The 16,405-nt window shown below is 40.6% G+C and overlaps 1 protein-coding gene across 3 annotated transcripts in view; it reads right to left on the bottom strand.

Moving 5' to 3' along the window:
- Window positions 1-16,405, bottom strand: part of SYNE3 (spectrin repeat containing nuclear envelope family member 3) — a 66,641-nt gene that overhangs the window by 11,580 nt on the left and 38,656 nt on the right. For all 3 annotated transcript variants that reach the window (XM_080344675.1, XM_080344676.1, XM_080344677.1), the window contains exons 10-17: window positions 16,152-16,295; window positions 15,047-15,181; window positions 13,968-14,129; window positions 13,063-13,226; window positions 11,980-12,103; window positions 11,652-11,804; window positions 10,841-10,981; window positions 9,470-9,508 (exon numbers count right to left, since the gene is read on the bottom strand). In XM_080344675.1, coding sequence (XP_080200801.1) covers window positions 9,470-9,508; window positions 10,841-10,981; window positions 11,652-11,804; window positions 11,980-12,103; window positions 13,063-13,226; window positions 13,968-14,129; window positions 15,047-15,181; window positions 16,152-16,295 — 1,062 coding nt within the window. The remainder of the gene's footprint in view (window positions 1-9,469; window positions 9,509-10,840; window positions 10,982-11,651; window positions 11,805-11,979; window positions 12,104-13,062; window positions 13,227-13,967; window positions 14,130-15,046; window positions 15,182-16,151; window positions 16,296-16,405) is intronic.

Below are 16,405 nucleotides of genomic sequence, written 5' to 3'. Positions count from 1 at the left end.
TTCCACTGGTGGGATTCCTGGGTATCTCGTGCCAATGAACTGAACTATGTGTGTTTCATAAAAAAAAAAAAAAGGCCAAGTCAACTATCTGTAAGGGTGTCCTGAAAAAGAGGACTCAATAATCCATTAATTTCATCAAACATGGCTTTAGAACATAGAAGTAATGCTTAATGCTGCTACAGCATTAGGCACCAACCTACATCACAAAAATCAATGCAGAACATCCACTGAAGTGGGACCCATGTTTTCCACAAGAGAAAGTTAATTTGCTGTGTTTGAGCCACAGGCGGTGTCCATGCTGCAGCAAAATTACGGCTTCTGGCCTCCCCTGCATGTTTGAGTGAACAGGCAATGCCTTTGTCCCACTGCAGCGCCACCAGGAATAGTGCGTGGGAAACATCAGCAGAGAAGATAAGGAACAGAACGATGGTAGAGGAAAGTAACTACCCTCTTCTATTTTTTAAGGTTTTCTCTCTTCCACTGCTTCCAAAACCTCTCTGTCTCTTGCAGCTCCATGCAGATGCCTACAGAATTAATTATGAAGGCAAATATATAGCTGCAGTTGCAGATCATGAGACAGTTGTGCTGTGAAATCCTTATTCTGCTGTAGTTGGTTTGCTTCCATTATATCAAATGGCTGATGAGATTTCATTATTGTGTCAGGCAGATGTGGAGGCAGCAGAGCAACAACTGCTTGCTCTCTCATTTCTGGCCTGTGGTATCTGAGTTGTAACCTGCTCACTAAGGCCAGTGAAAATTCAGGTCCCTGGACACTGGAACCATCAGTAGTTAGTGGGCAATGAGTAAATGTCAGGGCATAAGCGGGACTGTGAATTGAAGCACCCTTGGGCAACTTCCTTAGGTACAGCTAGCATTTGCCCACAAAATCAAAGCTTCACCAACCTGTCTGCATCACAGGAGTCATCTGCTCCTACTGTGACCTGTTCTCAAACACAAGCCAAAGTACCAGGTGTGAGTAGCTGTTCTAGTGGGACTTTCCCTTCGCTAGTCCTGGAGTACAGACTTGAAATCTTTCACATCATCTGGATTTCATCAGGCTATGGGCTGAGCAAAGCCTGCACGGCTTCTGTATTTATAATCAATGCTAAAATCACCAAGCATGAGGGCAGCAGCCACAACTCTTGGTCAGAGCTTTCTGGTCTTGGCTCTGTAATGCCATGAAACAGCCACTTGGTGTAATCAATATAAACCAATGGACTGCCACTGACAGGTGCTGCTTTCATTGACCATTTCTCATTCTTAATTCTCCATTGGCTTCCATAACATGCAGCAATATGACAAATACATTCATTATTGTGTCCCATCTATAAGGAAGAAAAAGCCTTTTCCAGGTTCCAGAAGCCATGGACGAGTTTGTGCGTATCAATGGGTGTAGTTCTATTAGTGGAAGATCAGATTAGAGTTACCTCTGCCTGGGGACAGTTAAAACTGTGCTCTTTCTCCTACCACTAAGATGTAAGAAGACTTAATGCTGATGTTGTTAAAGGGTAGGATATTATCACTGACTGCTCAATAGTTCATCAAGTCTCAAAAATGTCCTCACAAACTCAAACTGGGAATTAGAAGCCCACTTCTGACTGACACAGTTGTGTGAAGGACTGACAATCTTCCCAGCAGCACCTAAAATTTATGCCTTACAGCTGTCAATCCTTTAGCATTGTTTATGAAAGCTGCTTCATTTTGAAACTGTCATTTTATTGCCATACCAGCTGCAACACCTGTCTTCCCAGTTATCTCCTTCTGCCTCTGAACTGGTGGGAAATACTGGGCCTTCCCAGTTGTTCCTCATCTCTGTTCCTTCCCCAGCCCAGGGACCAGATGCCTTATGATTGCTCAGGTTTGTCTTTGCCTTCCTATGATGACCACACTGCCAATTAGTAACTCACATTGCTCCTACCCAGATTCTTTTACCAATCCAGCATTTGATTCAGAGCAAACTGGATGAGATTGAAATGTTATTTGTTATATGCCTTGCTTTTAGATCTACTGAAAGGAGATGTAAAATACTATTGCTTTTCAAGCTCATCCTCCAGGAAGAATTCATGTGAAATGGCCTTATTAACAAGCTATCTTTTGCTTTCCTTGGAGATTTCTGCAGGGTAAGATACTCAGGCTAACCGTAGCAAATCCAAGCATTGGAAAAATCTGTGAAGGGACATTTGCCTGGGGGTAGAACTTCAGAGAAGGAGAAATATTTTGTCTTCATCTGCTGCTTCTCTCCCACCTGCTTGCTGGGTTTATAGGCATTTGTGTTTGGTGAACTTTTGTCTTTGCTGCCCAGCTACTCTGTTTTGTTTGATCACACAGCAAGGTCAGAATCTTGTATTTCTCACTCCATTTGTTGCTATGGGAATGACTCTGCTATCACTAACACGGCATTACCATGTCTCTGCAGGACTGAAGATGAGGCACACAGGAGCTGTGAGGGTTTGATGCTTTCAGCAAATTTGCAGTGATAAGCCATTAATATATGGGGGCTCCAACCTGCACACACTGAAATCCATGGGAGATTTACTATTAACTTTAGTGTCTGCAGCGGGATTATGCACAGAGACAACTAAATGAAGTCGGGTTTGGGAACTACTTGTCCATGAAGTTCAACCAGATACTTTTACAAACGGATTGGGCACTTGTATGCCTAAGTTCTGGTGTTCTTGTGCACATGAAGCCTACATTAGTTCTGTTGCTTTGTGCTTTCTGAACAATTGGTTTGTTTTTTTTTTTTTTTGGTGTTACAGTTTTAGGACAGAGAATTTTGAAGGAGACGCAGTAACTTTGAATAGGAGAGATGATGCAGTTGGAAAAAGCAGGGAAACTTGTGGGCACTGACTCCCTCTCCTGAGGGTGAAAAAAGCAGCATTTCAATTTTCCTAAGACAAAGTCAAGGTATTTTTTTAGGTGTGTGCTGAGACAGAGAGATGTTTTCAGGCTGTGGTGACCTGAGACTATGGCACCAACAGGGAATTCAGGAGGCCAAGGTTCAAACCTTTGCTCTGCTGGGCTCAGAGTGATCAGGGCTGTATGCGTCCACTTGGAGTCAAGACCACACTCCCAACCCTTTAGCACATGATTCTCGGTTAGAAAAGGACAATCTGACATAGCTCCACCCTTGCAAAAGACAGTTTGAACATTTCATTTCCATGTAAGATCAAAGGTGGTAACCACAACCTTTGTGATGCAGTGGAATTCCCCTTCTCCAGTCACTCCAGCTACTGGCATCAGTACGGCTACTACCCAGCACCCACAGTGCCTGCAGTGCATGTGTCAGATCTAGACTCCACAAAATATTCTGAAACCAAATCTTTCTCTGAGGAAAACTGGCAAAGCTCCAGTGAAGTCAACAGAACTTTAATTTCCACCATCTTAGAATAACAGCTGGAATACCTGTGTATCGAGCCAAAGTGTCAGAGACATTTTTGAAACACACATGGAAAAGGAATAGGTTGACATTTAAAAAGAAAATATACTTTTAAAGTTCACCATCAAGGAGAAATGTCCTCCCCCTTCTCCCTCAAAATACCAGGACAAGCAAGGACTGTCAAGGGGTAGATGGCTGTGTTTTCTGTAATGCTAAATGCATGCTTGTTACCAAATGAACTGCACTGGCTGTGAACATTCACATTTGTACTTGATTCATGTTGGGGTGTTTGAATGACAAGCATCTGTTTAGATCTAGAGAGTCCTCAGCACTTAAATCTGTTTGCAGTTAATAACTCCTTACTAAATGCACCGTGAAAAATCACTTGGATGGGGAACAGCAGAAAAGCACTTTAGAACTTGCTACATAATATTCCTGTGTAAGTTGCTGAAGTATTTTGCTAAAAATCAGTGCACTCCCTTGTTCGCTATTGACCACATTCCAGGATATATGAAAACACACAATCTAGCTATTTGAGGGAGCATCTTATACCATGCTCATTAGTGGGTTGTTGCCTGACAAAAATCACACCTGCACCACTGAATCAGTTATCCAGTAGAAAAAAGGATTTAGTCTGGATTCATTCCTCTTACCTTAGAGCATTTCACTGGGAGACTGTCCTGGGTAATGCACGGCTGTCTGAAAACTCCTGCTCTCCCCATGGATAAAGGGACCAATGCCCTAGTGTCCTAGAGACACTACACAGAGACACCAGCAGCCATGCTGCTTCACGTCAGTGCTGCACCCAACCCAAGTAGCCTATATTCTACAGCAGTCGGTGCAGACGCGTAGGGACTAAGGCAAGCATAAATAATTTCTCCTTAATATTCTCAGGCTTCAACTGCTTTCAGCTCAGGCAGTTTCCTGAGCATGGTGCAGCTTGTCCATCTAGCTGACACTCAGTGAATGTTTCTTGCAGATACTCAACCAGTTTCCCCTTGAACCTATGCAAACTTTAAAAGTTCTCAACATCCTTTAGCAAGGAGTTCCACAGGTCAACCAACTGACATGAAGAACAAACCCCTTGTGTTAGCTTTGAACCTGGCTTCTAGTTTTTCCTTGAGGAAAAGGTGGAGGGTCAACTCCCATCTACACTCCCTGCACCACGCATGATTTCAAAAACCCCGGAGTTAAATGCTCAGACAGGATGAACCCAGGCCTGCATCCACAGTAAGCAGATCACAACATAACAGGCTTAAACTATAGCAATAGGTACAGATGACGTACATCTTAATAGGAAGAATAGACAGGCCTTAGAAAGGATCACCTACATAGGTATGAATTCTACCGCTTCATTATTCCTCTGATAATAAGCAGAGCTGCCAGGAAGGCTGTAACAGCAGCTTACCATACATCCCTTTCATTCTGAACATGAGCATGCCATCATCAAGCACCATCCTTATCAGTGATATTGTGCCTCTGAGAGGCCCTCAGTTTCTGCCACTTCAGATCCCCACTGGGTACTAATTCAGTTGCAACTCACAGAGGTGGGTTATTGCCAACAAGAAGAAATCAGTTCCAGGGGGGAGCACTGGCTGCACTCTCAAACCAAAGCAAACTGGGTTTTTACCTCAATGCAAGATAGTTTGGAGCTGGGTTCCTCATCAGTTCTCAACTTAGAGCCATGAGCATCTCTAAGATAAGCAACATATTGCAAATCACTGCTGGTCTTATCCAGAGGGAAATAATTTGGGGTAGTTGATTCTACTGTCTCCATAGAGCCGAGTGTCCAACATGCTCCTGGGCAAAGCCATGTCTCATTTCCATACACCACAGCAACCTCTGTTCATCAGAGGTTATGTGACTTTTGCAAGAAGAGAGGAGCCACTGGGTTCAGAACTGTACTTTCCTAAATGCAAACACTGCCCAGGTTAGGCAACCGGCACTGAGGAATGAGTAAGGATAGCTGGGACCCCTTTGAGTCCTGTGCTTATCAATCTCCATCTCATAAAGAGCTACCAGAAGGAACACGCTGAAGGGAGGTTAACTGAGGTCACACAAGCAATTTTAGCTCTGATATTTTCTATCTTCAGATTGCTTGACTTCGCAATGTTAACATTGTTTTCAATTCTGAAGAGCATAAATGTATGTACATAAATAAATAAGTAGGCAGACAAATTACAGGCTTTGTTTTCTCCCTTAGGGGAGATTCTCGAGTACCTCAACAGGCTGGATGATAAGACAGAATCTTTGATGAAGGCTTCATTTAAAAAAACAGAAAACGAGGAAGAGCCAGCAGTTTGTATGTGTGGTTTCAGCTGTCACATATGGCAGATATTTCAGAATTTCTGTTGCAAAGTTGCTTAGAACTAAGTACTCTGCCACATGCTACTGTGACACAAAGAGATTTATAAAGGTTAGTTTCTGTGTGCATATAAAACATGACATGCTTTTAGGAGAACCATGCCACAGGACAAGGGCTACAGCCTGATCTGTTAAAGTAGCACTGATTTCTATAATACTTCAGGCCTAAGCAGGCAGAAAAAGTCCCTGGTTTGGTCCTCTCTTTGGCACATAAGCAGTGGAAACTACTTGCTTTTTATCTGGAAAGTGTTTGATATGTGATAAAAGTTATGAAGCACTGTGGAAGATTAGTAAAGTAAGATATTACCTATATCTCTGAAAGAGATATTGTAAACTGAGAGAAAAATACTTTTTAATTAGTCTTTTCCATTTGACTAAGAAGGTAATTGTACAGAAGATTTCAAGTGGCCAACATACAACAGCACTTTGGGAAAACAAATGGGCCACATACTTCCAATAGAGAAGCATCACTAACACGAGCATGTATACACAGTGCTGTGAGTGTCTGTAAAGTGACTTTCAGCCATGAAGAATTCCTGTCATATCTGCACTTGTGCAGAGCAGAGCACATTACTGTTTTCCTCCTGGCAAGCTGTGGCAGTGCTTGCTTTGCACAGTTTCCTGAATGACTGCATTAATTTGATTGACTCCAGATCAATGGTGTCTCTAAATAAGATTAAATTACATGTTCCTCTGTCTGTGTGTTACAGGAGATTACTCTTAGTAGAATCTCAAAGGAAGCAATTAGCTGACCACTGATGTAATGAATCCTAATTATTTTGTTTGTACAAACAATAAAGCCAGAATCATTTGTTCAGCAACGATGTGTTATTACTCTGAGCACTTGAGAAAATAAATCAGATGGTGCTATCTAGACCTGTAAATAATGAGCCTTTGACTTCCTATTTATGCCAAGAATGGTAGTGAAATATTTTCAGGTAGCTGGGAGCCAACCTTTGAAAGTAACATTTATCATAGTTACTATTGAATATTTGCTCGATTGTGTCCTTGGGTGTGCTAGGTGCCCTGCAGAAATATCCATCTACATTGCCCTGTCACTGGCACCTGCTAAAAATTCACTGTAGCATGTGCAATTTCCTGCAACTGTTTTTTGTTAATCAGCAAGAAGTCGCTCACATCTCAATCATTAGCCTGTACTGTTCCTAAGGGCACCAGTGCCTAGGGGCATGTCCTCAGCAAAGGATGAATGATCAGAAAAAAAGCACATTAATATACATGGAGCAGGCTCTATTCTGCCCAACATTTGGCCATGCAGGTTAGAAACAGAAAAAAACTAGAAGGCAATGGAATGAGATTGGCCGCAGCTGGATCTTCCTTTTCTCCAAGTTGATCTGCTGCTGCTGCAAAATATTCACAGCTCAAACAGGAGAGACAAGCAGTCACTGGGGACCTTGTGTTGCAGAAAGCAGAGATCAGTCCAAAAATAGCTGAAATTCTGCCACCTCTGCTGATTTAGTGTAACCCAAAAGCATGAGGGAGCTGACAAATTAAGAGCTAAACTGATCCCACCGCCTGCAGGCTCCCTGGATGTGGCAAGTACAGTGATGCAGCCCCCAACCATGTGGACTTTCTGCTGGTATTATCTTCCTAGATCAGCCATTCTCTCAGGGTACTTCGTTTCCTTCACCATGGTTTTGAAAGGATATTCAAAACACAAAAATATTTTGCCTAATCTTTCTTTCATTTCTAGACATACTTTAGGTGTTAAATATGAACTGAAAATAAACTGCAAAGCCATGAATTCTGCAGTTCTGCTTTTCCTCTTCTCTCAGCCTGAACAACAATGCACCCAAAAGGGATCGACATGATTTTCTGGTTCTCTTAAGCAGTGCTCAACAATCTCATGGCAACACAGGCTCATGTCCTGATAAAAGCCTTAGCCTGAATAAAAAAGCCATCTCTGCTTACAGCACTTGGATTCTCACCATAGTGACCCTGTTTAAATACAGAATGAATGCTCTGAAGTTAGCAAAATCCCACTGAAGTGAGCAAAGTGTAAGTTACTGCAACATTTGTACTGGCTGAAGGGAAATGGCAGATCCCTTGTTGGTGCAATGGGAGCCATTTCCTTCATACTTAGGAGGCATTTAAGTTCTTCTTCTTTCCCAACCTGAGCTGTTTCTCTTTGTTTATGTTCAGTAGCTACTAAAAGCTCATAGAATGCTTTTTTGTGCTCTTGCTGTAGGCCTAATTGACAAATGTTTGCTGCCTGCCATTATGTTATTCCAGTATCCTTGAAAATTAACTGCAGACTTTAGTCTCCTTAGGAGAAGTTAAGGAGGAAGAAATGGCACCTAACCCAAAGTAGGTGGGACAGATGAACTAAAAAATTATATCTAATTGTGCAGTGCCTAAAGCTTTTGTTTTCTTTTCTTTTCCCCTACAAATGACCCAAAAGCAGAGAATTAGTCGGTCTTCTGGAATACCCTTTTAGGCCTCTTCTAGGGAAAAGCAGCCCTGCTAAATGTTTGGCTGACTCCACACCAAGTATTAAAACGTAATATTGTTTTTCCAGCCTGAAAAATTCTGGTGACCTTACTGGCTGACCAACAGTACTGAACAATCAATTCTGAGTGACACAGGCAAGAACAGAAACTCTTTGGGGGTTTTCAGGAAGGCTGAACTAAGGCCAAAACCATTCAAGGGATACCTTAAATTGGTCAGTATTTCACTGGGGAAAAATATCGGAGATGCTACTCCACATTTGAGTACCAGAGGAATATATCATAGGAATGAGGAAAGTCTTGATTTCTGGCCATACTAGAAGTGCACTGTACTGGACCTGTTAAATATTGGTCTCTTCTAAAGAGATGTTGCAACAGAAGAAATCAAGGGTCTGATTTAGCTTAAGAAGATTATGGGATTATGCTCCTGTAACACGTTATTCATTCACTCTGTTTTGGGCAATGAAAGCCTTATTCTATTCCTTCTGAAAATAAATGGAAAGTGAGATGACAGTACAAAGTAGAAGCTAACAGTGTCTATAAACAAAGCAAATTGTGACAGAGAGACAAGTTTCAGTTCAACACTGCTCAGGTCAACAGAAAAACTCAGTGACTTTATGAAAATGGGATCAAAAATGCTGCTGAGGTTTAAAAAGAAACTGGCAGCATTTTGTTTTCTTTAAGCTTCTCCTTATCGTCCCCTGTACTGCTTTTATTTCTTATGTCATCACTTCCAAAAGAAAATCCTTCACAGAAGGAATTCTGCTGCTTAGAATAAGGATTAGTCTAATAACATTACACAAATCTCTTGACTTTCTCTGTTTTTCTGCATTAGAAAGAAGGTGGGCTGAATGATCCAAAGACATTTTTTCAGAAGTGTCTAAAGAATCAGAAGTCCCATTTTCAAAATTATTTTAGGCACTTGGCCCCTAACTGCTTTAGAGAGAGAGATTTGGGCTCTTCCTTAGTCTCTTTTGAAAAATGAACTAAGTTCATATAGCATGTAAATGTATAAAAACTGAGTTCTCTTACTCTCCCAGAAGATGGATATTTAGTTTATAGAGATACAGTAAACACAACACAAGAGTAAAAACTCTGTAATATTTTTCCTTTTAAATACTGGAGAAAATAAACTCCTTTAAGAGAGGTTCTTAATAAGCCAATTAATCTCAAGAATCTTTAGAAAAGTTTAGTTTAAAATAGTTATCTGCAAAATGTCTGATGAAACATTTTTTAGCTTCATGATAGGAAACTGTCATACCTTTCTGAATCTGTCTGGTTCTTCCAAAGATCCAGGACTCTGTTTCAAACGAGAGAGAATGGAAAAAAAAAAAGCCAGCATGAATTTATTCTTTCGAATTCACAGCCTCCTGGAGAGAGTGAACCAGCAGGAGAGATTTTTAAATGAGCTTTTTAACACATATTAGACAGAAAACCGAAATATTTTCAGGTTCTTGCCCATTTTAATCTGATGGGCAGTTCTCCCAGCAATAGCTTTGACTTTACTGACACCTATTGACTGTATTTATTCTTACACAAAGTTTTGGTCAACGAAGCATAACTCATTACAAGCAATGGCAAACAATTCTTAGAAATATGCTCTTTATTAATAGAGTGTATGGTTACCTTCCATGGACTTTAAAAGATTTATATTCTAAGTAACCTTTGAATTTGAAGAAAATTTTCAGGTGCCTCAAATTTTAGGTGTTCGAGTTCAGATACCTTCAAAAGCACTTGCATAGACCAAATGCACACCTGTAAAGTCTAATCCTCTGATTAAGGTATCTTGAAGTTGAACACATAAAGTAAGTAGTTAAGCTAGAAAAAATTCTTAATTATTAATTATTATTAATTATTAATTATTATTCTTAATTATTAATTATTCTCTCATCCTTAGCATGTCATATATAGAACAACTTGGTAATTTCTCTAATTATTTGGTTCTTGCATTGAAATGCTTCCTCTCTTTTTCATTCCAAATCCTTATCCTGTAAAGATGATTTCAAAAAGGACTTTGAGAAGAAAGGTCTTTCTATGCATGGATACTTTCTCAGTCAGTTCAGTGAGTGGCTATTCTGATCACTCTGTGCCATGCCGGGAGATACAAATAATGAACAGTGAACATACTCTTGCTGTGTGAACTGTTAAAAAATAGTTTACTGGAGAATGTTGTGTGAAGAAAGGGCACAAGCCTAGAAATCCATGTGCCCAGAACTAGGTATATATTCAAAATATTCACACACATGAACATCTCACAGTCCCTGAGTGCAGGTTTGACAAAAGCCAGTTGTAGTTCTGTTTTGAACCTTCTATTCTGAGAAATATTCTGAGCAGTCCTTACAAAGGGAAGAGGATAACAACTCTTATTTTAATACAATCCTTATATTTTAAATATATGGCTATGTTTGTCATCTATACAATTTGTTATTATATAAATTATATATAAATTATTACATAAATTAAATATAATTTACACGTGGCTATGTTTGTTCTATCTTTGACAGCATTTACTAAGGAAGGTTTTAATCAAGAAGACACACACATGTACTGCTCAATTATGACTAGCAATGTGAAGCAACCTAAAAGAGCAATAGCAGAGATCAGCAACTGTGAACTGAGTGCTGTCACCTACCGGTGAACTCACGGACGCTTTCAGTTTAGATTTGTAGAGCGTCCATTGGTGACAGAGGTCCGCCATATCTCCAGCGTCAGGATAAAAATAACGAAGGCCCTCAAAGAGACGCTCACGATCAGGTACGTGAGATTGCAGCTCCTGCAGGCAAATACAAGGTCAACAGCAACTCAGAATTCAAAAAAGCCCCACATTTTAAACATAGCATTCAAAAGAACAGCGGTACTAAGTCAAACTGCTGCAGGTATTCTGGAATAGCGCATTTACTTTGTTATCACTTTTTGACCTGAAATGACATAAAAGGGTCCACTTATCTGTGGGACGCCTGTGGCCTTGGTTATTTCCATTTGTCTAATTTCTTACAGCATCCATTGTCATTACATCTGGCTACATTCAACGGAAAGATAAAGAAGCCAAATACCAGACACTGATTTTAATAAAATTATTTTCATGGACACTTTTGCCACACCACATCAGAAATGTCCAGTCCAACAGCCTGATGCCAGGCTGCTCCCCTCTCTTCTACCACTCTGGTGCTAGCAGATCTTTCTTAGTAGAAGAGGTGAAATACTTGTCCTAAATTATTGAACTTCATCTACTCTAGAGTCTTCTAAAGAAGAGTGCAGTGTTTGAGCGATTATTTTTGTGTGTTTTGGGGATTTTTGCCTGTTTATTTTGTGGATTTTGTTGGATTTTTTTTGTTGTTGTTGGGTGTGTGTGAGGGGGGAGGTTGGGTTGGTTTTTTATAAATTCTGAAAGATTTTGCACTTATTGCAATCTTTTCCTCCATCTTCATCCCCTGAAAACTAACCTCCAGTTTAGTCTGGCGTGCTTGAATTTCCTCTGTGGAAGATGAAGGCCCAGCAAGAATTTTGGTCAGTTTGGTGTTTTCTCCTTGTAACCACTCTTCAAAGTCACGTAGGAGCTTCAATTGGCTGCTTGTATTTTGCCCTTCTATTGTCTCCTAGGTTACAGAACAACATGAACAAAATAGCCCTTATGGTTATATCAGATGCTCCCTCTGAAGGCCTGATTTCAAGAACTTAACCTCCGAATTTGTAACCCATAATATCAAGTTAAGCCAATAAATTTGTTCTTGTGAAGCTGATATGAAGGTAGATACAGAGTCTCCCTCTCACCTGTTTATGGTTGGGATCTTCATCTAAAAGACGGAAAGCAGGTCCAGACATCCAGCTCCTGTCCATAAAGGCTATTTTCTTCTTATCAGCCACTGGTCTATTTAACTGCCACTTTTTGAGAAGACTTGAAAACACAAAACCGGAGACATCAGTGCAGTGAAATATGTAATGATGAGACATCCACATTTTGACCAAGGCTACAGAGGACACTTCTGGTGAAATACCGCTATTATTATTATAATATTACTATTAGTAGTACTAGTACTAATTAAGTTCTTTCCAACATCTTTTTAACAAAAGATCAAGATAGGCAGGAGTGTCTCAAAGCAGCACCAGTCCTCTAGTTCTAACATTTCCAAATGTTTTGTTTTCTTTTATTCAGAGGAATGAGGGACCATAAAAAATACTACTTTGACAACTTACCTTCCAGTCAGGTAAGTAGTACAAGCAGTACAATCAAGTCTTCCTCAATTTAGTAAGTCCATTTTTATGCCTATTCTGACACTATGCATGAATATACTCACACACGTAGCACAGTATTAAATTTTAATACAGACTAGCAAATATGAGCAGCAGTCTGACTCTTCACAGTGAGGGCAAAATAAATTAAGTCTACATTTGCTTGATAAGAGAGGATTTTAGCTCTGTTTATGCTCTTGCAGGTTTTCAAAAGGCACAAATCCCTGTCCAGACACAGCTTCCTTGGAGATATCTCCAGATCAGACAGTGAGGAGAACAGGAAGGTGAGGCAGAACTGCAGAAGTCCCCCAGTCTATGTCCTGTTTCCTCTGATAGGGATTGGCAGTACAGGGGTGAGCCAGGTCCTAAGGAGACACTGCCTGCTCCAAGCATAAGGTAAAGGCAGCTTCACAGACTGCTCTGGTCTCTGGATTCTCTAAAATAGCTTTTTTGAAAGTAATGATCTCCAGTTAAAAAAGATTAAACAAAATCTCACCTTGCTCCTAGCTTTGTAACAGAGCTATTTACTTTCACAGTGCAGAGCATAAAGCATCAAGTATGTCTAGTCATATAACAGTAAGGAGCATCCCCTTGAAAGGACATGAGGGAGACATACACACTTACCCATTTGCCATACCCTTCAGTGACCTCCACGACTCATTCAGCTGATCCAGCTCTGCCTGGACATGGGCAGCCTCCTCTGGAGAAGAATTCTCCATGACCAGCTGGCCATGAGCTTCCACAATGTACAGTTGGATCTCCTTATCTGGAAACTCAGCTAGGCATCTCTGAAACGTACAGCCCTTACAGTTACTTCTAGGTATCCTGGGTAAAGCAGAGGCTATGTCAGACTGAAGGCCATGCTCAGTCCAGGACTATGCTGGTTCTGTTGGCACTAGCTAGAACATACCTAGCGGGAAAAAAAATATGCTGTGGATTCTTGCAAAGAGCCAACATAGGTCAAAGAGCTGATGGGAAAACTTAAAGGGCACAAACTGTCAATGCATCCCTTCTGTAGCCTTCCCTTCCCATGAGATATCTTGGTTTCCCATATGAAGGAAAAAGCTCCCATCTGAAGTAACCTTCCAGAGTGAATCTAGCAGGCAAAATACTGCTACACAGGGATAAGCCAACAGCTGTGGAACAGCTTAGTTCAACGCAATATAAAGTTAGCTAACAGGGTCAAAATGTTCAATGCATCAATGCATACATGCAGCCAAAAGTAGGTATTGTCCAGAGAGATCATCCTGGGAGGAAGAGTTCTTTTTAAAACCACTTATCCTCTGATAATGCTTTATCCATCTCAACAGTTCTTCAGCCATTTCTCACTGTACTTGTCTTTTACCTAGCTCCACATTCCCCAGTACAAGGCAAAGCAGTGAGGCAGCAGCAAGCAACCATTATCGCAGGAGGATCAAACCGTCATTACTCTCCCCAGCCTGGAAACCCTTGCTAGAAAACCACTGCCCTTAATGTCTGAATGGTGCAAAATGAATAATTAATATCTTATGCCAAGATATTTTTCTCACCTCGAGGTCTGCGATCCTGTCCTCAGAGTTCTCCCCTCCATCAGCTCCCTGATAGGACTCAATCTTCTCCATGGCTACTGTGATCCACTGCTGGAGGTCAGTCAGTCTGTCATTATATGCCAAATGCTTCTGAAGGTGCTCCTTACTCTGCTGCACCATTATCTACAAATGATAAAAATATGTCAGCAACTAAACCCAGACAACAAGCCATTTCATTACTGGAGCTAACACCATAACTACTGGCACAGAATCTCAGGGGCAAAAAGGAAGAAAAACAGCTATTAATGAGACACAAAAAACTTTGGCACCAGTGGCATAGAAAACACCTACAAGCTCCTGCAGGCCTGAATTCAACCACATGGGGGGGCATTAAGCACTAGAATAGCTTCAACTAACACAGAATAGAGAATATGTTGGGGTTTTTTTTATGCCCCAGTGAATATTAAATACATCTTATACTCCCTGAATCAGAAATTACTGTACATACTTTTTTTTTTTTTTGCAAAAGTCCAGTTCAGCGATAAATGGGATTATTGCGATTGAAACTAGAATTCCACAGTACATATTAGGGTAACACTTTACCATATGTATTTTTATGGTGACCTGCATAACTAAGGTAATTTTATAAGGCCTTCTTCTGAGACTGCTTTGGAAGTCCTTTTATAGCTATGTTTACAAGCTACAAAATACCTCAATCAAGTAATTATGCAATTGCAACACTCTTCTCTTATTAACTTTTATGTCACAAAGGAATCTGTGAAGAAGTCCCAGAACCTCCATGATAATATAACTATGAAGTCTTCTGGTCAGGAATGTCAGGACCATTACATAAATAATTTATATATATATATATATATAAACTGTGTGGATGGTATCCTATCCCAAAGGGAAATTACATTACAGATAATCAGAGAATTCTGGAAGAGTTATCAAAGTCATAAGAATTCAGTGCCTTCTTCCCATGAAATTAAAATATCTGTTGCTCAAAGCATATAATCTCATATGCTCAGAAACTTTTAAAACATTTTTAAGTAGTGGTAACTGACAACTCCTCAGGCAACTAAAACCCCTCCTGTTACCTCCAGTGATCTCTTCAGGGCCTGAAAGTCAGATGAAAGTTGATTCATTTCATGCCTGTGTGCAGTATTTGACTGAACAAGCTTCTCTACCTCCTCCATTTGAATTGCAAGCTCTGCCAAGTCATCTTGTATTATCTGCCGAGGAAAAAACAAGTTCCATGTGGGTAATGTGCTAGATGTGGCATGGACCTCCACAAAACATACACTAAAAGTAGTTTCATTTGATAGCGTGAGGGGGGAAAAAGAAAAAAAAAAAAGACCAAACCACTGTCATTAAGACAATATTTTTGATGTCTAGAAGTAAATGTTCCTGAAATAAATGGTTGGACATTCCTACATGTTACTAGTTGATAACAAACAAGACAAGTTGCTTAGAATTTGCCAGGGGAGACATGGTATAATTAGCTAAGTACTGCAAGGAACTATGGTGATGACACTCCTTGGTCACCAAGGGTGAAGTGGCACCGCACAGCTCACCATGGCGAAAAGGAAGAGTCACATCCCCTCTCTCTTCCCCTCCTGCTCTTCTCTCCCCTCTCCCAGCTATGCAGTCCCACTGGGTGCCTTGAGCAGGCGCTGCTGCATGTTAGACCCTTTGCTGGACCAGTTCAAAACACTAACCAACTGAATAATGGACATCTTTTTCTGTTGATTATTTTTATTTGTCTTGGCCAGCTGAATTAGCCTGTGGAGTAAATCCAGCATGTGTTAAGGCTGTAACAAGGTAAAGAGCAGGAAGAGGGGGATGCAGAAGGAGGTGGGACAATGGGAACTCCCTGCTTTTGGAGGGAGTTAGATTGCTTCGGGTTATCTTGTGCAGTAGGAAGGATCAGGATGCATTTTCTTTAGCAATACAACTAGACCAAGAAGGTGTGGCACCAACGGCTTCCAGCTGCTTGTTCCTTCCCTCAAGTCTAGCTTGCCAGTTCTTCAGCTGCATTGCTTCAATTTCATCTACTCCATGCTATAAACTGGACCAAATGAAATTATCTAGCACACAATCAACTATGGGAGCAAGGTACTGAATTCCTAATGCTAATAAAATATGAATAAACAGGACAACAATTAGATGAGGATATGATGGTCAAACAGTACTGTAATGTACCTGGAGTCTCTGGAGTTGTGTCTTTTTACCCAAGAGGTCAGGCCGTGCTTCCTTCTCTAGATCTAATTTGGCTTTGATGGCAGATAATTTCTTCTGCAAAGGTGGGAAACCAGCATCAAAGTCCTTAAGTTGTGACATCAAATTCTGGATGGAGAAAGAAGAAGAAAAAAAAAATCCAGCATTTAATATACATCTCTTGGCATTATCTTTTGTCAATGTCCATTTCACATTCAGAACAAACACCAAGCTACACT

The sequence above is a fragment of the Nesoenas mayeri genome (assembly GCF_963082525.1).
Source record: "Nesoenas mayeri genome assembly, chromosome: 5".
Lineage (NCBI taxonomy): Eukaryota > Metazoa > Chordata > Aves > Columbiformes > Columbidae > Nesoenas > Nesoenas mayeri.
Note: the sequence above shows the minus strand (reverse complement) of the source record. Positions and strands in the feature narration are given on the sequence as shown.